The sequence below is a fragment of the Hippopotamus amphibius genome, chromosome 4 (genome assembly GCF_030028045.1).
Source record: "Hippopotamus amphibius kiboko isolate mHipAmp2 chromosome 4, mHipAmp2.hap2, whole genome shotgun sequence".
NCBI classification, from domain to species: domain Eukaryota; kingdom Metazoa; phylum Chordata; class Mammalia; order Artiodactyla; family Hippopotamidae; genus Hippopotamus; species Hippopotamus amphibius.
In genome coordinates, this window is record NC_080189.1 from 175,965,559 (window position 1) to 175,987,994 (window position 22,436).

The following is a 22,436-nucleotide window of genomic DNA, read 5'->3' on the forward strand; positions in this document are numbered from 1 at the left end:
TAAAACGGGAGAGCGCCCCGCGTAGAGCTCTTGGCTTCCCCACCTGCCGGTCCGGAGCGGGAGCGCCTTCCTTCCCACGCGACCCTTCGCCAAGCTGGAAACTTTTCTCTAAGTTTTTCTCGCGGGTGTGCGGGAGCCGCCGGAGCGGCGCAGGCAGCATCCCGCGGCTGGGCGCCCGCGCCCCGCGCCCCGGCCCGACACCACCCGCCGCCAGGCCCGGCCCCGGGGGCACGGCAGCCGGGGCGTCCCTGTGCCCCAGGGGGGCTCCGGGCCGCGAGCCCCCGCCGAAAGGCTTTTGACCAAAAAAAAAAAAAGAAAGAAAGAAAAACCTCTTGACCACCAAGGCCAGCCTCTTCCTGAAAGCTCCGCTCGCTCCGATACAGGAAGTAGAGGGAGCGAGCGCCCCAGAGCGCGGCGGCGGCGGTGGCGGCGGCTGTGGCTTCCCGACTCGGCGCGGGGCTGGCGGCGGTGCCCGCTCGGGCCCTTCCCCAGGGCAGCGCCAGGGGCATGCGGGCACCCGGGGCCCCGCGGCCCGCGCCGCCCGCCGCCTGAGCCCCTGCGTTCGCCGTCCCGGAGCTGCCGGCGGCATGATCCGACGGGCCGGGGCGCCCGCGCGCGCGGCCCCCGCGGGGTAAGTCCGGGGCCGGAGCCCCCTCCTCCCTCGGTGCCCCCGGGCCCCGCTCGGCCCTCCCGCCCCACTGCCCCTCCCCGTCCCCCCCGAGAGTGCTCGGAGCTCCGGAGTAGCCCCGGCTGCGGGACCTCGGGGTGTCGGACCGAGACCGAACCCCCCGGCCACGGTCAAGGCCGGTCTCCCGGTTCTTCTGCGCGGAAGGGGGCGGCCCTGGTGCCTCTGAGGGACTCCGAGACTCGGCTAAACTTTTAAGCCCAGATGTCGCTCGCCGGAAAGCCAGCCGGCACGTTCGGCGGCTAGGTGGGTGGGTGCCGGAGGGGCGTCTCGACCTGTCAGAGCCGAAGCGGAGGGACTGTGTGGACGCGGCCCCCCTCCCTAGGCTCTGGTCCCGCCTGCACTTTAGATGCAATCGCTCGCGGGCCGGACCCCGCCAGCCTCCCGCACCCGCAGCTCCGCCTGTACCCCGCGCGCGTCCTCGGGTGCTGGCGCTCGACCGGACATGGGGCGCGGGACCCGGGTCCTCGTAAGTTTGCACGCCCGCGGCCTAATAGCTGACCGGCCCGCGGAGACCGAGGACCCACCGGGATCCCCTCCCCCACCCCTCTTGCGGGTCGAAGGACAGTGACCTTCAGACCGGCCTTTGCGAAGCCTGGGGCTTGGGGAGGGTCCCGGGCGCGCGAACTGCGCGTGGCCTTCGGGACCCCCCCAGGGAGGAAGCGCAGCTTGGAACGCGTGAAGCCGGACGGGTTTGGGAACTGGCTTTCGAGAGGGGTCTCCAGCGTCTAGTTTCATGCCCCCCACCCCTACCTCGCAACCTCGGACTTCTGGACATTGCTCAGGGCTGCGCTCCGCGGAGTCGGTTCCCTCGTCCCCGCCCAGCCCAGCCGGCGTCCTGGGAAGCTTCAAGGGGTTGAGGAGGCACCAGTTCAGAGGCAGATTCCTGGGAAAGCCTCTTAGAACTTTCTAGGGGGTAAGGTTGATGGGTGCCCCCGGGGAAGACAGTCCTGGCTTTTTGCTTTAAAAGTCCTGGGCTACTTCTGTGATGTACACCTAGCTGCTCCCTGGCCTAGCTCCTTGCTCCTTGACCGGAGCCCCCAGGGCCTCAGTTCCCCGCTGTGTAAAACCGAGGGGTGGGCTGTTCTTGTGCAGTCTTGAATTGGGGGGCAGCTGGAGGTGACTGGCCCCCACGCTAGTGAGAGGGTTGTCTTAGAGGGGCCTGTAAGCGCAGGTAGAATGTCTCCCTCTTCCCCCGCTGCTACCCCATTTCCGCCCCAGCTGGGAAGTTCTGCGTGGATGCTTTCCATTGGAAGTGGAAAGACAAATGCCATCCGCTGGAGGAACTGGAAATTCTGTTGCGGAGGGGGCCCCCCCAGGGGCAATATACACCACACCCAATACTGCTGGGTGGAGCTGGGAGGAGTCTCCCAGGGAGGAAGGGGAGGTGAGGGGCCAGGGTCCTGATCTCTCTGACTTCCTATATTACCCCCAGGATGACCTCTCCTTACCGATTTCCTCTTGCCTTTCTTTGTTCATTACTGGGCCAGTTACTTAACCCCTCTGTGCCTCATTACTTATGTAGAAAATGAAGACAAGTAATAGTCACTACCCTTTAAAGCGGTTTTGAGGATTAAATGAGCTAATGAATAAGAAGTTTTGCACATGGGCCCACCGGGCAAACTTTTAATAGCTATCACTATTATCATTTGTTGAGTGTAACCCCTCTGTTTGCTGACTGTTTAACTTGGACAAGAGACCTGGCTTTGGCCAGGTCTGTAAAATGGGGATAATAATAACACCTACTTCTTAAGATTGTTATGAGGTTTGGATGAGTTACTGTTTAAGTCACTGTCCACAGGCAGCTAAGGGTTAACGCAGCAGCGCAAGCCTACTTAGTATCTGGCATACCATGAATATTAGATGAATACAGGTTTGTTGCTAAAGACATCGCTTTATTTAAGAGGACCTTTTGGGTTGGAAGAGTTCTGAGATAGTATCTCATTTCACCTTGCACCCAGTACAGGAATCCCTTTGACAACATTCCTGAAAGATACTTGCATACTTCCAGTGATGGAGAACTTGCCACTGCTGTGGCAGCGTTTCCGACAGGCAGATATCAAAGAAAGTCTGCCTCCTTCTAACGTCTACCATTAGAAACCCTGTTCAGAGGAGCCCAATCCTCCTTGACTCTCAGATACTAGAAGGCAGTTCTCAGGCGCACCCGTGCATCATGTGTACCCTGGGCCTGCACATCCACCTGTGTTACAGTGACCAAGAGGACGAGGAGCGGGAATCTATGAGCCCTCACCCCCAGGCCGCCCCCAGAGCCTGCCAACCACTCAGGGCTGAACATGGCAGAACGTGGATTTCCAGACAGCTAGGGGAATGCTTCCTACCTGACACCCAGGGGCTAGGAGGGGGTCGCTTAGAAATCAGCCCCCTGGAATTGGAGTATGAAAATCTTGGCAAGTAAGCTCTGTCTACTTCTTGTTGAAAACGCCGGCTGGGGAGAAAGAAAATGCAGACAGGCTGCCCAGTACTGTGGACGCAGACGCTTTTCTCCCTCCATTCATTCAAGGTTCGTTCAACCAGTGGTCTCTGCATTAGGTGGAGGCAGGGGCCCAGCCTTCAACCAAGCCCCTGCCGGCCTGCAGCAGACCTTCTCAGAAGGGAAGACAGAAAGTCAGGGTTAGGGGCTGCTCTGGAGCAGGTGGTCAGGGAAGGCCACTCCAAGCGGACGGTATTCAGCTGAGGCCTGAAGGAAGTGGGGAGAGTGAGTCAAGCCCCTGGGGGGTGCGGGGTGTGGTTCGTGTGTCAGACACAGGGAGGCCAGGGAGACTGGAGTGGAGTGGGGGAGAAGAGGACAGAAGAAGGCTAGTCGGGCGGTGGGGGCGGTACTCTGAGTGAGCGGGGCCACGAGTGGGATTTGCACAGAGGGGTGACCTGACTTGGATTTGGGTTGCATGGAGGACAGACCATAAAGGGAACTGGAGCAGAAGCAGGGGGCCCCCCGTGGTGGCCGCGAGAGGAGGCTGGGGCCGGGGTGGAGTGGATGATGGAGACAAGAGATGCTGGAGCCACAGGAGTCACTGGTGGGTTGGAGGTGAGGTGGGAGACAGGGGCGTCGGGATGATGCTGTGACTGCCGAGTGGCCAGACGCTGAACCGAGTGGTGGGGTCCCTGCGGATGTGTGTGCTCACACACTTCCATGTGTTTGATCGTTGGAGGGTCTGTTTAAGATTTTATTGGAAAAAGGATTCCACTCTTGGAAAAAATGTGGCCATCACAGACCTCATCCAGTCCCCTAATATGACGACAAGGAAACAGAGACCCAGAAGGAGGAAGTGCTTTACCCAAGGTCAGGAGACCTGGGCCTAGAACTCAGATCTCCTGAGCTTTGGCCTGCAAGGGGCTGCCTGGGCAAGGCCCTAGGTTGGGGAGAGCCCTGGCTTTCTGCCTCACGCCTGACATAATGCAGGGGTCCTGCCGAACCCCTCGAGGAGCCGCTCAGCCGCTCCCGGCCCTAAGATGGGGGCTCTTCCCGGGCAAGCCCACCCAGAACAGGATCCAGTGATGAATTCAGGGGCCCAGCTATGGCTTGGCTCACTGACCCGGGTTTCTTTGCCTTTAGGGGCTGATGCTCCCAGGTGGTCCTGGCTGGCACTCAGCTGGGATACCCACCCCCTTCCAGACCCTAAAAGATGCTCTGGCCCACAGGATACCAAACCAGCTTAAGCCTTCACTTCGGGCCCTGAGAAGCCCTAGAGTGCCCTTGGGAAGCACATAGGAGTGCAGGGGATAGGGGACAGGGACAGTTTGGGATGGGGGAGTCTCAGCACATTTGTCCCAGCCCCCTTGCCATCTCCCCTGCCACTTGACAGGCCTTATCCTGGGCCTGGGTCCCGTATCCTGTGGTCTTTACTGAGGCAGCAAGTGTTAAAATACAACGAGGATGCCTGCATTTCGATCCAGGCGATCAAGAAATCAAATTGGAAACCAGCCAGTAATGGGTGTGATATTTGAAGGGGGCACCCACCCTGGGGCCCTGGCTGCCCTTTCAGGCCTCCCCGGAGCCCTGTTTTACAGACAGGAGTCTGAGCTGTCCTGCGGCACCTCCCAGCCACGGGCCAGAGCAGAGGGAAGGGAAGAACGGGTCCCAGACAACCACCAACTCCGTCCTTCCGACCTCTCACAGATTGCATCTGTCACAGCGAGAGTCTCTCCTGAGTGAGAGTTGTCTCCTCGGTTGTGTCATCCAGGCAGTGACAAGTGAGCAGAACTGGGTGGGCAGCAGTGAAGGGGCGGGGGGTGGGGGGGGGGACAGGTTCCGAGGAGGGAAGTGCCTGAGCAAAGGCTTGGAGGTCAGATAGTGTAGAGCGGACTCAGGAGGGAGGGAGTCTACCCCAGGGTTATTAGATAGTGGGGTTCCAGGGAACGAGGAAGGCAAGTTTTGGCAGGGGCGAGATGGGCGAAAAAGGGCAGGAGTATGAAGGGGACTGCCCATGGGGCCCCATCCTCAGCCAAGGTTACTTTACAGGTTCGGGGCACCTGTGTGCCCAGAAAAAGCCCCAGTGTGGGGGAGGTGACCCAGAAAAGATCCAAACTTCCTGTTTGCCCCCTGCTTTCTACCTTCCACTAGAGAGTCCCCTTTAGAAGGGAGCGAGGGGCCAGGAGTCATCTTATTCTTGGGATGCTGCTACCTCTTCCAGGAAGCCTTCCATCCATGCCAGCTGGCGATTTTAGAGAAGCTAAAACCCCTTTAAGATATTATGTCTTCCTACTTAGATTATAAACCTCCAATTAAGAGGGATCAGAACCCTTCCATATCTTTCTGGCCTGCACACAGTTGACACTCAAGAAATGTTTAGAGACAATGATATACTGAACGGGATTCTAAAGATCACCTCTCAGCCTTCTCTTTTGTGTCCTGAAGCATCTGAACTTCTGGAACTATTTGCAAGGCGGCCCAGACCTTGGAGGAGGGAGGGCCCAGAGCCAGGAGGTGAGGAGCCCAGCTCCCCTTCTGCAGCAGGAGGTGAGCATGAGGCCACCACATCCCTGCCCCAGTCTGGAAGGAGGAGGGGGCTGGCCACCCAGCGAGTTGAGTAGGGACCCCACTGCCTTCATTTTTTCCTCCCCGGCTGTGTACCTCACTTCTCTGGGAGAGAGGCTGGGAGAAGGTGAAGGCATTTCTGGGTCACAAATAGACATTCATCCTCAACCAAAAACATGGAGCTGACTGGGTGTACAGGAACTGGGGGAACCCTGGCTGGTCAGTGGGTCCCACACAAAGGTCTGTAGTTCACTGAGAAACTGGGAGAATAAGGTGGTGTTGTGTGTTGTGTATGTGTTGTGTGTGTGTGTGTGTGTGCACGCACGCGCGCTTATCAATCAAGGTTGCCAAGCTATCTTTTCTTGGGCAGAACTGTTCCTTATTCTGAGATTAGGTCTTCTTGCCGTATTACACCTCCTTCCTTTTATGAAATGACTGGGCACGTTGATGGTGGTTGTGAATTTTTAATGTCTTTTTGGTAAAATAAAAAGTTGCTGGAGGAACGTCTGAGAAACATTGCTCTAGCTGCGTCTGTGGAATTTATCCATTTTGCGCCTGCTTGAGCCCCTCTCCCATCCCTGCCACACCTGGCAATCAGAGAGTGGACCTATTATATTGTCCTTTGCTGATTTGGAAGATGCCTGAGGACTTGCGTGCTGCAGAACATCAGTAGGGCTGGAGGTTATCCTAGGGTCCTGTGCCTTCCGGTGATTTGGAATTGTACTCTAGGAGCAAGTCCCTTACTCTCCCTGGGCCTCAGTTTCCCCATCTGAGAAATGAACTCAGTGATCTCTAAGGACCCTGCTCTTTCTGACACTCAGTGATTCCTCAAATTACTGGCCAACACCTGGAGCGATATTGGAGTGCCAGTTGGAGATGAGACAGCTCTTCTTTCCTCTGGTGGAACAGTCTAGAACATTCTTTCAGAAGAAACAAAGACCCAGAAAGGAGACTTCTGGGTCATCACCCTGATCAAGTGCCTGGAAAAAAATATCTTTTCACCACTGTGGGGTGATTTTTGAAAAACTCATTTTGAAAAAAGTGCACTGGTTTTGGGAGCCCGCTTTGGGGAGAGGCCCCTGGCTTCCTGGTAGAACAGGCTGCCTGGTGGGGGAGTTGGGGAGGTTCCTTGGAGTGGCCTCTCCGTATGTGGCTTGGATCTGTGAGCGGCGCCTGCTCTGGCCGGCTGGTGTGGGAGCCGAGGGGATGTGGAGGAGGTGGCAGGTGGCCTGGTGTCGCGGGGCTCCTGGCTGGGAAGGCTGTGCCTGCCAGGGTTTGAGAGGGGAGAGGTCTGAGGGAAGGACCAGCAAGGGAGGGGTCATGTAGGCCCCCCAGCTGAGGGAAGGGGCTCCCTGCCAGGCAGGCCGGTCCTCCCAGGGCACACCCAGCTGTGGCCCCGACAGAGCTAGCCCATCCCTATGCGGCTGAGGACACAGTGTGGCTGCTCCCCTCCCCCAGCCTGCAACACACATACACACACACACACACACACACACACACACACACACAGTGTTATACAGTGAAGCCAGTTCTTTCCCACCTGCCAGCGTGACCTTGGAGGAGAAGAAAGGAGGTGAGTAGGTACAGAGGAGCCCTTTCCTCAGCTGGAGTTTCCACAGGGCAGTGGGGAGGACCTTGCTGACTCCATACCCGTGTGGCTGTCAGCCTCGGGCCTCTGATGGAAGGATCTGGAAGCCGCCATCCTGGCGGCCTTCTCTGTCTCCCCCCACCTGCCGGTGAGACCCCGAGCAGCCCCAGGCCCATCTCCTCTCCGGGGCGCTGGGCTTGGGGGAGGCTGCCCCAGTGGCTGGAACAGCTCTGGTGGTCAAGAGCTTCCAAAGCAGCCGCAGGGCCCCTTGCCCCAATCTTGCCAGTAGCTCTTGGGGGTGTCCCTACCCCGATCTATATGTGTTTGAAAGACTCACCTAGCCTGCTATGAAATGTCAGTTCCCTTTTAGAAGAAAAGGCCTAGGGAGCGGTTGTGGTCAAGGCCTGTTGCAGCCCTGTGCACAGTGATAGCAGCGCTCGCTCAGGCCACATCCTATGGGGTAACGGCGCCAGCCCAAGGACACGGTTCCCCTGCATCCTGGGACCAGGCAGGGTGAGAGTTCCCCCAGAACCTGGCTCCACCCGCCAGCCTGGAGCCCCGGGGGATAGGGGGTCAGGATTCCAGGAGAGGGAGCCCAGGGCAGTGAGGAGATGCCCTCAGGGGGCTCTCTTAGGGGACACTCCCCCCCCCATGAAGGTGGCCCCCATTTCATCACTGACTCTGGGATCTTTATCAAAGCCAAGAACTTTGTATTCCTTAGTTAAGAGATGGGATTCAAATGCACAGACACCACTCCTACTCCTTGACTAACATTCAATAGGAGGTGTCAGGGCTGATGAAAGAGCCTGTTTTCTTGAGACAGAAAGAGGAGAGAGAAAGGGGATGGAGAGGAATAGCCCAGAAGGAGAGGAGACCCCAGTGGTAGCAGAGATGCATTCCCCTCCCTCAAGTTTTCCCAGGGCTGGGTTGTTCCCTGGGTTAATAAATGTGCATCTTCACCCGAACAAAGAAATAAAGGTCTTTGCATCTGAAATTCACAATCTGAGGATCTCTGGCTAAAGGAGAAAGCGCTCAAGAAGGAACACGCTGGGGATCTCTTTCCCCAACCACCATGGCCTCAGCCTCCACGGTCTCAATCAGTGTCAGAGATGGATACTGTCATTTTCTCTAGGGATATTGCAGTTCAAAGCAAGGGCTTAACTCTCTACCAGTGGCGCCTGATGACAGCATTTATTATGCTTTTGTTTCTTCTGTTCTTGACACTTTTGACAGAGAATCCATCTAAAATGTATCCAGAGATTCTTTCCCCCAATGAATATATTCCACATCCATCCTTACCCATCCATCCGTAAATCCAGCCCTCCATCCATTTATCCATCCGTCTGTTCCCCCATGCATACACCCATCCGTTCATCCACATATCCATTTATCACACATTTGTTGCATATCTAGGAGTTTCCATTTTATCTAGTATGGAAAATAAGAGAAATATGCACATAAAGTACAGGGCCGAGGCTCTGTTACACTTGGCTGTGGTGAGCAGGAAGGACTCCCTGGCAGAGGTGGCATCTGGATTGGGTCTTGAAGGATGAGTGGGATTTTAACTGCAATCGGGCTTATGCAGAGAAGGGTACCTTAGATAGGAGAAAAGCATGAAGCGGGTAAAGGGGAAGGGACAGGTTGTGTGTGGGGGCCCTGAAGAGGCTGGTTTGGGGACAGAGAAGAAGTGTTCTTTGTGTGATGGGCCTAGAAATGGAGTTGGGGCCCACTTGGCTACAGGTGGAAGAGCTGGATTTTACCATGGTGGTGAAGACCTGTGGTCTGCTCTCCCTCTTAGAGCTGGGCAACCCTGGACAAGTCACTGACCTTTACCTGGCAGGATACCTTCCTCCCTCTCCTATGCTAAGTAGAGCAATGATCCTTGCATCGCAGGGTTGTTACATGAGAAGATGTTCATCGTTATTTGGGCTGGGGACCAGGTGGGGGCTGCTATCTCTCTGTATATAGGGTGTGTGTTTGTGTGTGTGTGTGTGTGTGTGTGTGTGTGTGTGTGTGTGTGCGCGCGCGCGCGCACGCGCGCGCATGTGGGTGTGTTGGTGCTTTGTTGATTTTCAAAACAATATTTTATTTTATACCTGAAAAAGTTCACACAGAGACACACAAATGGTGAAATTTAAAGCAGCAAACACTTCATCTTTTTGAGGCTGCACCCCGTCCAAGTGCATGTTTACTTCATTTCGATCTTTGGTGCATGGTTTTGAGCTGTGTGTATATGTTAATGTGTTCCTCTTTTTGCACTGGGTGTTATTTCCTATATGTATTTCTATATGCCGTGCTGTGGACGTATGTTGCCTGCCTATCATCTTTGATGGCCTTATCATAGAATCATTTTTTTGTCAAATTTATTTATTTATTATTTATTTTTTTATTGGCTCCATTGGGTCTTCATTGCTGTGCACGGCTTTCTCTAGTTGCAGTGAGCAGGGGCTTCTCTTGTTTGGGAGCACAGGCTCTAGGCATACGGGCTTCAGTAGTTGTGGCTCACGGGCTCTAGAGCGCAGGCTCAATAGTTGTGGCGCTCTGGCTTAGTTGCTCCGTAGCATGTGGGATCTTCCCGGACCAGGGCTCGAACCTGTGTCCCCTGCATTGACAGGTGGATTCTTTTTTTTTTTTTTTTTAACTTTTATTGAGATACAATTGACATACAATAAACTGCATATATTTAAAGTATACAATTTGATTTTTTTTTCTTATTAGTGATGTATATATGGCAATCTCAATCTCCCAATTCATTCCCCACCCCACCCCGTGCTGCCCTGCTCCCCACCCCGCCTCGCTCCTCCCCACCCTGGGCAGGCAGATTCTTAACCACTGCACCGCCAGAGAAGCCCCTCATAGAATCATTTTAATGATTGGAGTTGGCAGACATGTATCAACTTTTTTTGAAGTCCCCTCTGTTTTAAATGAAGCCCCTGAAAACTTAAGTGGGTCTAGAGTTTGGGGACCATTTCCTTGAGCTCTATCACCATCTTGGAGTATTTGAGTTCAGGGGTGAAGCAGAGCCTGTTGATTGGCCCCCCTGGATTTTAGTTGGGTGTAAATTTTAGCTAAACACTTCCCAGTTTCCTTGCAGCTAGGTGTGGCTATGTGATTAAGTTTGGACAGTAAAATATGTGGGAAGTAAAATTTGCTTGGTGATGTCCTTAAAGAGAAGGGTCATGCCTTTCTGTTTTCCTCCTTCCTCTTGGCTAGAATGTAGATGTAATGGCTGGATTTGAAGCAGCCATCTTGGACTCTGAGGAGAACTTGAGAATGGAAGCTATGTAGAGTAGAGCAACAATGTAATATAATGTATAAATATAATAAGGGTCTTAGAGATGTTGGCACAGCATCCCAGCCCTGTACTACTTACCCAGACTTGCATATGAGAGAGGAATACGTATCTATCTTATTTATTTGTTTTTACTATTTATTATATTTAATTTTACTTATTTTTATTTTTGGCTGCATCGGGTCTTCGTTGTGGCACGCAGGATCTTAACTGTGGCGTGTGGGCTCTTCGCTGTGGCTTCTCTCCAGTTGTGGCATGTGGAATTCTCTCCTCTCTAGTTGTGGCGCATGGGCTCCAGGGTGCATGGGCTCTCTAGTTGTGGCGTGTGGGCTCCAGAGCATGTGGGCTCTGTAGTTTGCAGCACACGGGCTCTCTAGTTGAGGCACACAGGCTCAGTAGTTGTGGTTAATAGTTGTGGTGCATGGGCTTAGTTGCCCTGCGGCATGTGGGATCTTAGTTACCTGACCAGGGATCGAACCCATGTCCCCTGTATTGCAGGACAGAGTCTTTACCACCGGACCACCAGGGAAATCCCAATATCTATCTTATTTAAATCACTGTTATTTTAGATTTCATATCACAAACTTAATCCTGACACGCACAAAAAATTATCTTTTGTCACTTAGCACCAGAGTATATGCCAGAAATATTAAAGCTGCTTTGCAAGGCTACCTGCAAGCCTTTATTTCCTAGTGGAGGTGGGAAGGAGGAAAAGGAGGAGAGGGGAGAGGCGTTTTGCATCAACTAAGACTCTTATTTCAAGGACTACATTGCACACTTTTTTTTTTAATATTGGGTGTTTGTGAGTTTTAGATTTCACCAGAAGCTTCAGACTAGTTATTCTGGTTTCAGTTCTGACTCTCAGACTCTGTGCTTTGACAGGGCTACACATTGCTCAGCAAGGCACCCAGGTCTCTCCCCTCAATTTCGTCATCTGTGCTTTAGATGGAAAACTCTTCTAGGTTAACCCTCCCTGTGCCGACATTCCGATATTGGTTCTCCCACTGCACCAGCATAAGGAAAGCCAGGGCCCACTCTGATACAGTCCCTGTATTCTTGCTGGCTGCCACCATTCATTCATTCATTCATTGACTCTTTCACTGTTTCTTTATTGACCACTTGCTGGGTGCCAGGCTGGGCTTGTGCTGACCACTGGCCACCAGGGGTCTTGAGTGGTTACCTCACCTCCCTGCTTAGCCTTGGGAGAGGTTTGTCCTGAGATGGCTAGGATTGGCCTTCCCTTTACCAGGGACAGCACAGGCTTATTTGGAGCCTGCAAGACCCTGCTCTGAGCTGAACCCCCACAGCCCAGGATCACCCCCCCACCCCGCCCCTGGGCATGGGGAGACCCTCAGGGCTTTGCCTGAGAGTCTACATGTGTGACCTGGATTGAGCCGGGTGGGTTGTCTTGAAAGGCTGGGCACGTGCCTTTGAAGTAGTTTGAAACCAGGCAGCGATCTTCTTTCTGTGAGCCAAAGCAGACCCCATCCCTGACTCTAGCATCGTCAGGCATTAGAGCTCAGTGTTGCTCTGGTGACCCCCTAATCCAGCCCCTGCTTACAAATAAGGCTCAGAGAGGGGAAGTGGTTGCCCTAAATTCTCACAGCTGGACCCAGGCTCTTTTCAAGGCTCTATGCAGGCACCTAGGCTGCTCCTTTGTGTGAGGCCCTGCAAATGAGCAGGGTGGGGGAGACGCATCAGCCTTCACTGGCTGCCTCTCCCTCCAGCCTCTGGAAAGTGCTGAACTCTTTCCTGCCTCAGGGACCAAGCATACATGGCCCACCTCCAACCTCCTGCAAAAGCCTTCCAGGCTGTCAAGCCTCAAGGGCTGTTGCATACAGTCGCGCAGGTTGTTCACTGAACAAAAGCACCTGCTGAGAGAGAAACCAGGGGACATGGATATTTCATCCTCTTGCCAAGCCCTGTGAGAGGCAGATGTGTGTGCAGGAGTGGAGGTGGGGTTGCCTGCATCCATGGGCAGCAAGGGGCATCTTTTCCTAATTTGCACAGAGGTGCCACATAGGCTACAGGGGACCCCGGCTAGCAGAAGACCCATCAGCACCCTCAGAGCCTCACTCCTCACTCCTGTCACAGTGTATTCTCTGTCTGTGGCCCCCCTAGACTGTAAGCTCTCAAGGCAGAGAGAATGACTCCTGCTGGCAGGTGTCATTGTCAGACCAGCGCTGCGCGGGGCACAGAGTGCTCGACTCAGAGAACGCCATGCTGAGCAAGGGTTGCCAGGGCTGGAGAGGAGTGCGCCGCACAGGCTTGGAAAATGTTTGTCGAATGCACATATGGCAGGTTAATGGCCAGGAGAGAGGTGAGGAGGGATTGACCAGGGTAGAGGGCCTCTGGGAGATGGGAAAGGGCCGGCCGGGACCTTGCGAAAGGGGGCTGTGGGCTGTGCACGCCTGAGCAGCCAAGTGAGTGGGGTGACTGGGCGGGAGGCCCTGAGAGCAGAGGCTGTAGCCGGGGAAACCAGAGACGCACCTGTCCTTGCCCCAGCTCCACTCTGCAGGGCACAGTGTGGGTAGTTGCCAACGCCCCCCAGCTCCTCGCGAGCCCTTAGACTCCCCCCAGCCAAGTCCTGGTCCAGCTGTTACCCAGCAACTCATCCTTGTCCCAGGATCCCCAGTCTTGTGGGGCCACAGGAGTGACAGGTGGTGCGGGGCCTGCAGGATGCAGGATGGTCCCCTGGAGTGCTGGGGTCCCCGGCTGGCTCAGGGGTGTCCTGCTCAGACTTGGGCACGTCTGGGGGAGCTTTCCCAGGGAGGCGAGAGCCGAGCTGAGTGATGTCTGGGAGTTTCCCAGGTTAATGTGGGATGGCGGGGCGGGGCAGGACCAGCATGGCCCTGTCGCGGGTGCTGTGGGCCGTATGCCTGGCGTTTGCACTCCGCATGGACGCCGGGTAGCCTGTGCAGGAGAGGGGACCAGACAGCAGAGGCTCTTAGGCTGCATCCTGGAGGCCGTGCAGATTGAGACAAGCTTGTCCGCCCATTTTTAAAGTTGAGCTGTGTATTGGTTTCCTATGGCTGCTGTGACAAAGTAGCAGAAACGGGGTGGCTTAAATCGAAATTTGTTTTTGCACCTCTAGAGGCGAGCATTCTGAAATCAAGGTGACAGCACGGCCATACTCCCTCTGAGACTCTGGGTGGAATCTTCCTGCCTCTTCTCAGCTTCTGGTGGCCCCAGCAGTCAGCAGTCCTTGGGGTCCCTTGGCCTGCAGCTGCATCCCTCCAGTCTCTGCCTGGTCACAGGGCCATCTCCTCCCTGTGTGTCTGCCTCCTTGTCTCTCCTCTTCTTATAAGGACACCAATCGTATCGGATTAGGGCCCCCACGCCTGCTCCAGAATGACTTCATCTTAACTCATTACATCTGCAAAAGTAGTTCCAAATAACATCTCATTCTGAGGTCCTGGGGGTTAGGACGTCAGCATATCTTTTTTCTGGGGGGGCGGGGAGGGCGCAATTCGACCCGTAACAAGGTAAAATTTATAGAGAGTAAAATTCACCCTTCTCTGTGTACTTTCCTTTACATTTTGGCAAATTTAGAGAGTCCAGTAACCGCCACCACAATCAAGATATAGAACCGTTCTGTCACCCTCCAAAATTCCCCCATGCCCTTTTGTAGTCAGCCCCTCCCCTGCCCCAAACCCTGGCATCACTCATCTCTCCTCCATCCTTCAGTCTTACTGTTTCAAGAACCTCATGTGAACACCGCCTGGCGAGTCTGGCTTCTCGCGCTTGTCTGAAGGCATCAGAGACCCGTCTGTGTTGTGTGTCTCGGGACTGTGTTCCTTTTTATTGCTGAGAGTATTTCATTGTGTGGATGTGTCACAGTTTGTTTATTCACTCACCGCCTGTGGCACATTTGGGTTGTTTTCAGTTTGGGGCACTTACAAAGAAAGCTGCTACAAACATTTGCGTGTGTGGTATAGGTTTTTTTGCACAGGAATCACAGGGGCCGCTTGCATTGGCTGCTGTGTGAAGAAGGGCATGAGGTTTGGGGGAGCAGCCCATGGGGAGACCGGAAGGAGACTACGGTAGGGGTGATGAGGAGGCCTGGACCAGAGTCTCAGCCGTGGGGATGGGGGGATAGGGACCCACTGGAGTGTATCTAGGATGGAACCTGGTGGTGAATTGGGTGTGGGCCTTGGAGGCGAGGAGGCCACCTTTATTACCTTCTGCCGGCCCACCCTCCGCCTGCCCAGGGGAGGGTGGCTGTTGTGGCCCAGCGTGGCTGTCCGGACATGAGGACGTTCAGAGGGGAGTAGTACAGCATAGTGGTTAGGCGTGCAGGACCTGGAGCAAACTGTTAAGGTTCACATTCCACTCTCTGCCTCAGTTTCCTCGTCTGTAAAACGGGGTACTAATAGTTCCACATTCATAGAGCTGCTGTCATATTACATGACTTAATGCCTGAACAGAGTCTAACACACAGTAGGTGTTTAAGAGACGTGAACCATGTTCTGTGGTCTTTGGAAGGGCCTTAGCTGCACACCCTCTTTTCTGCTCCGCTCGTCCCCAGGTCTGTCCTGACCTGCTGTGAGACCTTGAGCTGGCTCCTTGCCCTCTCTGATCGTTGCTTCCTGCATTCACGCAGCGTGTGGCACGGCAGCCTGCACACAGCAGGCACTTCATAAAGACATGGCTGCGAGACCTGCTCATGACCCTGTCAGGGGAAGCAGGTGAGTGGCTCTCAGGGCACAGGTTTTGGGGCTGCCAGAGGCTCCCCTACAGCTGCCACGAATACCATCCTCCCCTTTTCCTCCCAGATCTGTCCTCTGCCTCTGATAGGAAGTGACCACAGTGGCAGCCCGGCAGCCTCAGCAGCTATAGGGTGGGTGTCGAGCCGGGGCCTGGCCTGGGCTCCAGGGCGAGAGGTGTGCTGGGTCCTAGTTCAGAAGCCACAGCAGCTCCCAGGGTCTGCCGGGCTCCGTGCCATGACCAGGGTTCATGTCCGGCTTGGCCACAGTTGGTGCCAGCCTAATGAAGGGACGTTTTCAGCCGGTCCTCATTATTCTCAGATTCTGTATTTGCACATTGGCTTACTTGCTGAGATTTATTCGTAACCCCCAAATCATAGTGCTTCGGAAGTCATTTGCAGACAGGCACAGAGCGATGAAAAATCTGAATCTTCTGACACGCACGTTCCTACCTGAGGCCGAGCAAGGCGAATCTGCCTTCTCATTTCCGTTCTCATACTTCAAACAAGTGTCCTCACCGTGGTCTGTTATGTTTTTCGAAGTTTCATGCTTTGGGCTGATGCTTTCGCTGTTTAAGATGTCCCCCAGGTGTAGTGCTGCAGTGCTGTCCAGGGTTCCTAGGGCAAGAAGGCTGTGACGAGCCCCATGGAGAAAAAACAGGTGTTAGTAAAGCTTTGCTCAGCCATGAGTGGTAGTGCTGTTGGCCATAGTTCAAGGTTAATGAATCAATGATATATGTCAAATAAGGTGTCTTTAAACAGAAACACACATAAAATAAGATATGTCTTGACCAGTTGATGAAAATGCTGTGACCAGCAGCTTGCAGGAACCTACCGCTGTGTTTCCTCCAGAAGCAATGGTTCTGTTTCCGCTAACTCAGAGTCCACGGCGACGTTGTAGAACATCCCAACCGCAAATGCTGAGAGTGGACTGTAATGTACATGTTGTAGATCAGTCAGCCCCGAATCTCTCCACTGCGCTGTCTGCATGTCAGTATCAGCAGTGCGTTCCTCTGGGTTAAGAAGTGCCCAACTTGTGCATGGTCTGTCTTTAAAATGCACGAGTCTGTGGGATAGTCACCATCCCTTCTGTCCCCAGGCCTTGGTCCTCTCTCCCTCCAGTGACATTCAGGCTTGAAGAGGACAGTTTCCAAGGAGGGGAGCAGTCAGTGCTAATATGTCACCTTCTGTGAATCTCACAGAAGCCTCTTTGTAGGGAGCAGGGTGTAGATCAAGGCATAAAAATCGAGGATCATGGCATTTGTAGATTTGACACTAATAATTACAGCAATTATGTCAGGCCCCTTTGCTAAGAGCTGTTTCTCAGTTCATTGTTACAGCCCCGTGAGGCTGGGGTTGCAGTGCCCAATTTACAGGCAAGGAAACTGAGGCACAGCAAGTGACTCAGTGGAAGCCCTCGGGAATCCGTGGCAGAGCTAGGACCCGATCCAGGTTTGTCTGAGTCCAGAGCCTCTGACCTTTGCCCCTGAACTCCCTGCATCCCTGTGTTGCATCCCAGGATTCCAAGATCCTGCTGCCTCCCCTAGATCCAGGTGTGCCTGCATGCTGGAGAGATGCTGCTGGAACCTCCCGCAGCCTTCTGAGTCCCACGGAGGGGGTGACCTCCTAGCCCCCTCCCTGAGTTGGCTGTACATTATGAACCAGGTGAAGAACCTCAGAGGTGTGGAAAGGCGCCCGGACCCACCTGCCAGTCTCTCCTTTGTCATCCACTGACAAAATCACACCCTATAACCCCTGTCCTTGGAGTCACTGGGAGACACTTTAACCCGGGAGGGATGGCATGTGCCTCCTCAGAGCGCCTCCCTCTCTCCCCACCCCAGTGCCTCCCGATGGCCCCCAAAGGTAATGAGCCGGTGACCTCCGCTTCCTCCAGCCCCCACTCCTGAAACCGCACCACCAGTAATTTCCCTTAGGCTAAGGCACGAGAGACCGTACACACTGTAAAGTCTGACAGGGTGTTGGGGGGGGGCCAAAATCCTAAAAGGGATGCAGCCCTGTGGGTGGGATTTCAGGTGGGAGGTGGGTGTCCATTTTGTTTTGTGAGGTGGACCCGGGCCCAGGAGGTGGCAGCTGCCAAGAAGCACCAGGACTGGTGAGCCCGGGGCATGCACGTGACCCAGCAGCGGAAATGTGGTCACAACAACTGTTAGGTGGGTTGCAGGGTGACTCAGTGTCGCCAGGGGGTGAAGGGATGTGATGCTGTAGCAGTTTCCTGCAAGGTGCAGGTCGGGGCCCGGTGTCCACAGCCTGCGTCCTCGGGGCGGGGCGGGGGGGGGGGGTGGTGGTGTGGGCAGTGCCCGCCGGAGGGCAGCTGTCGGGCATCAGCATTGCATTCGAGCCCTGAACTGGCCCTGGGCTTGACCCCACTTCCGGTTTAGAAATGGGGGTTCACTTTGTCAAAGCACATCCCTCTCACTCTGTGGTCATGTTTCGCCCTTCCGGCAAGCCTCTGAAAGAGGAGGAGGGGGTGCGTATCCTTTCGCTTGCTTCACTGCTGAGCCAGCTGAGGCCCAGAGAGGGAGGGAGGCTTGCCCAAGGACACACAGCAAGCCTGTAGCAGCAGCGGGAACAGAGCCCGGCTCCCTTTCTGGGCCAAAGCGTTTTCTGCACCACTCAGAGCAGTCCAGCATGAGCAGTGTCCACGGTGACCACCGGCGGAGCCATCGTGAAGCCCCAGACGTGGTCGGCCGTTCTGTCGTCACAGCAGCCTTATGGGGTCTGTGCAGCTGTCAGTCTCATTTTACAGACCTTGAAAGGCCAGTGTCAGAGGGGAGTTCAGTGAGGCCCCAGACGCTGAGGAAAGAGAAACGCTGGCAGAGGCCCCGCGGGAGGCGCTGGGGGAGGGCGTGGAGGGCCCTCGTCTCCCCTTCGGGGCTGAGTCGCGTCCACCCCGGGGCTGTTCCTCCCCCCTCTTCCTCCCCCTCCTCAGCCCCACTGTCAGGCCCGGGAGGGAAGGGCTGCGACCTTCTTCCCTTTTCCCCCAGATGATGGGGAACCGCTGAGTAAGCAGCAGGCAGGGCCAGAGGCCAAGGTCACGGTGGGACTTGTGGGCTGCCGTGTGGTGTGGGCGCTCCTGGAGAGAGGGAGGCAGGCAGGGGCAAAGGACAGGTCCCCCCAGAGCTGCCCCGGCCTCCTGTTTTCCAAGCCTGGCCCACCTGGGGAGGAGAAGGCAGCAGAAGGAAGGTGAGCAGGGACTCTGGCAGCTCTGCAGGGACAGGCCTGGGCTGGGACCCGTGTTCAAAGGGGGCCTTGACCTGCCACCAGCCGCGGGGGGCAGCTCCTGAGAGAAGGGGCCTTAAACCCTGGAACAAATGACCAAGGGCACAGTCTCCTTTCCCAAAGAACTTTCCAAATAGGGTAAAGGCTAATGGTAATGATATTGACATGCATATAGTTGTCTTTTTTTTTTTTTTTTTTTTTGGCTGCATTGGGTCCACGTTGCTGCGCGCAGGCTTTCTCTGGTTGCAGCGAGCGGGGCTACTCTTCACTGCGGTGCACGGGCTTCTCATTGCAATGGCTTCTCTTGTTGCAGAGCTCGGTCTCTAGCCGCGCAGGCTTCAGTAGTTGTGACGCACAGGCTCAGCAGCTGTTATCGTTGTCTTTTTTATCTTCTTTCTTTTTTATTTCTTTCTAATTAAAAACAAATCCCACACATAGTACACAAATTCACACAGCCTGAAAACATTTAAACAATAGGAACGTCTAGACCTGCATGGTCCAGTGCAGTTGCCACTAGCCACGTGTAGCTATTTTACAAATTAAATTAATTAAAATGAAGTAACTGTCCCACTGGCCGTATTGCAAATATTCCCCAGCCACAGGCAGCTGATGGTGAGCACACTGGACGCTGCAGACAACAGGGCATTTTCATCACTGCACGCAGTTCTTTTGGGTACCTCTGGGTAGACCATGAATGGGGAAAACCCTACCAGCTGAAAAATAATTCCTGGAATCAGTTTGGCTCCTTTGGACCTGTTTTATGTATTTACCTATGTCCGGGTATCCACCTTTCCCACATGCAATTCCGTCTGAGCTACTTGGCCCAGCTGCTTGGCCCTATGAATAGGAGAATGATATTTCTCTTTTTTTCGCAAAAGAGAAAACCTTTTGCAAGAGGTAAATAGGCCACAGGTAAGGGGAGGGTCGGAACGGGTTTGTTCCCTAGGGTCAGAGGCCCTTCCCTTGGTGTGTCCAGGTGGCCGAGGTGCAGCCAGGCTGTGCCTACAGCAATCTTTTCACATCCCTGCACATTTCACTCAGTTGTATGTGAAGGAGCGACCAGACAAGCACATTGATCTTCCAGAAGACTTGCTCCGGGGCATCTGTTCTTTCATTTTAATTGTGTCCCCTGAAATGTTTGCCTATTATTTTTTGATTTTCACAGTAATACACACTCTGTAAAAATTTGGAATGTGCAAAAAAAGTGTCAGGAAGGAGACAGAAATCACTTAATCCAGGATTAACAACCGCTTGTGGACCAGTTTATACTCCTACCAGCAGGGCATTTAGCATGTGTAAAAGCATTCCGGTTCCTCCACAGCCTCAGTCCTGGGTCGTGTAGGACCGCATCATGATAACTGTTCTCATGGGCTTTTGTGGTTTTAATTCCAGATTTGCTGATTCCTCAGGCTGTTGAGAAGCTTTTCAGATGCTCATTGGCCATTTGGAAAGCTTCCGTATGAAGTGCGAGCTCAAGCCTCTTACCCACTTTTCTATTTGTTTTTGTCTTGCCTTTTCCTTATCGATGTGTAGAAGTTCTGTGTATAATCTGGTTCCGAGCCCTTTGTATTACAAATATCTTCTCCCATGCAGGGCTTAAATTTCACTCTCTTGATGATGTCTTGATGAGCAGAAAGTCTTAATTTTAATGCAGTCAAATTTAACAATTTATTTAAGGTTGGGGTGTGTGTGTGTGTGTGTGTGTGTGTGTGTGTACGGTTTAAGAAGTCTCTCTCTTCCATCAGATTGTGATTTTCTTCTAGAAGCTTTTTTGTTTTGCTTTTTACATTTGTCAGAACTGAGTCTTCCTGGAACTGATTTTTGTATGAGCTGTGAATAAGGGGTCACATCTCTTTTTTTTTTTCCCCATGTAGATACCCAGTTGTCTCAGCACATTTTGTTGTAAAGACTGTCCTTTCTTCAATGTTCTACTGTGACCATATGTACACCAAGTGACTGTGGGGAGTGGGTCTATTTCTGGACTCCTCTAGTCCACTGACCTGTGTGTCTGTCCCTGCACCAGTACCACACCTTCTTAATAACTGTAGCTCCATCATTATTTTTGATATTCAGCGGATCAAATCCTACCCCCTTCTTCAAGTGTGTCTTGGACATTCTTGGCCCTTTGCATTGAATGTGCCTTTTCACAGAACACCATTGGGGTTTTAAATGGAATTGCAATCAGTTTGTATAGAATTCATAACTTGAGAGTGTTAAGTCTTCCACTCTGTGGACAAGATCTTCCCACCGTCTCTTTCTTGTATTGTATGTTTATAATGTTTAATATTTAACCTTACATCATGAGTAAGAGTCTAGAGGGATTTGGCAAAGTGGTTAAGAACACAGACCGTAGACTCCGAGATGGCCAGGGTTCAGATCCCAGCCCTGCCACATTCTGTAGCCTTTGTGAGTTGCTTAACTTCTCTGTGTCTCAGTTTCCCCCTCTGTAAAATGGGAACGATAACCAGAGTTATCTCATAGGGTTGTTTGAAAAGATCAACTTAGGTAATATATGCAAAGCAGTTAGAGCAATGCCTGGCACACAGAAATCTCTGGAAACATGATTAATTTATTTTTAAGTAGGTAATACATTCACAGGATTCAAAATAAAAATATATTTTTAAAAAGACATACATGATTTAACTGGTTTGGGATTGAAAGGGTGTCTTTGTAGAGGTTAATGCCACAGGCTGCATTGGGCTTTTTCTGCACTGTTTCAATATTTTCCTGTTTCTTAAATGAAAAAAAAAAAAAAAAAAAAAAAAGCTGAAATAGTCTTCCTACCTTTGTGCCCCATGTGTCCATTCTCACCCCTGCCCCACTCATTATTAGTTTCTTGTGTTTTCCTTCAGAGCGACTTTATGCAAATACAAATAATTCTTCTTTTTTTGTTTTGCCAACAAGGGAGCACATTCTACACACTGCTCTGTACTTTGCTTTTGTCACTTCACCACCTATCCTGGAAGCCTTTCCATGTTAGTACACGGAGCACTTCCTTATTCTTTCTGTTTTCTTCTTTTTTTACAGCTGCATAGTATTTACAGAGGCATTGTATTCATTGATTTACCTGTCCCTTTATGATGGACATTAGATTGCTTCCAGTCTTTTCTCCATTACAAACAATACTCCAATGAATCCAGTGACTATCTGTCCAAGCATCATGTGCAACTATAGCTTTACAGATATATTATTCCAGTGTTTGTATTAGTTTGAATATCTAAAATCGCTTTCTTTGTAGGTCAAAAATGCTGGAATGTTGCCAATTTCATGTAGTATTAATACTTCCTTAACCACTCAGTCATTACAAAATTTTGATTGCACACCTGTTCCGTGCTGGGACTGCACACACAGCAATAGATGTGTGTCCGGAACACAGAGTTTGGGGAGGGGAAGAGACGGGCAAGTGACAGGCACTGTCATTTACCTTTTGATTGTTTCCAGTTTTTGATGACTCTGAGTCACATTGCAGTGGACATCTTTGTCCATTAAGCTTTAACCGCATTTTAAAAATATATCTTTAAGACAGCTTCTAGAACAGGAATGACCTACACTGTGCAGTCATTGCCGAAATAAGAAAGCAGAGTTCTCTAGATCTGCTTGTACAGAGCTCTGCTCGGTTCCACATCTGAAACCCCTTGAAGGGGAACTTTTCTTTTTCAAAGTAACACATTGTTTTAATTATTTTTCCAATAGGTGATAGAGTCACATGGTTCAAGTCCAAAAGGCACAAAAGGATGTACAGTGAAGTGCCCCCTCCCATCACTATCTGCTCATCTCCCAGTCCCCCACGCCTCCGCCTTCTCCTTGAGAGATGACCTCAGCGCATCGTAACATGCACGTATCACAAAGACGCACAGGGCCTGCCCATTGCCCTTGGTGACCTGGGTTCTTGTGTCCCCACTGCCTCCAGCTTCATTTTAAGCCAGGAAA

At 52.8% G+C, this 22,436-nt stretch overlaps 1 protein-coding gene across 1 annotated transcript in view; it reads left to right on the forward strand.

Moving 5' to 3' along the window:
* The first annotated feature begins 448 nt into the window (after positions 1-448).
* The window catches only part of RIN3 (Ras and Rab interactor 3), a 125,269-nt gene continuing 103,281 nt past the window's right edge, over positions 449-22,436 (forward strand). Inside the window, exon 1 of the mRNA XM_057733235.1 lies at positions 449-631. Coding sequence (XP_057589218.1) covers positions 588-631 — 44 coding nt within the window. The 5' untranslated portion in view covers positions 449-587. The remainder of the gene's footprint in view (positions 632-22,436) is intronic.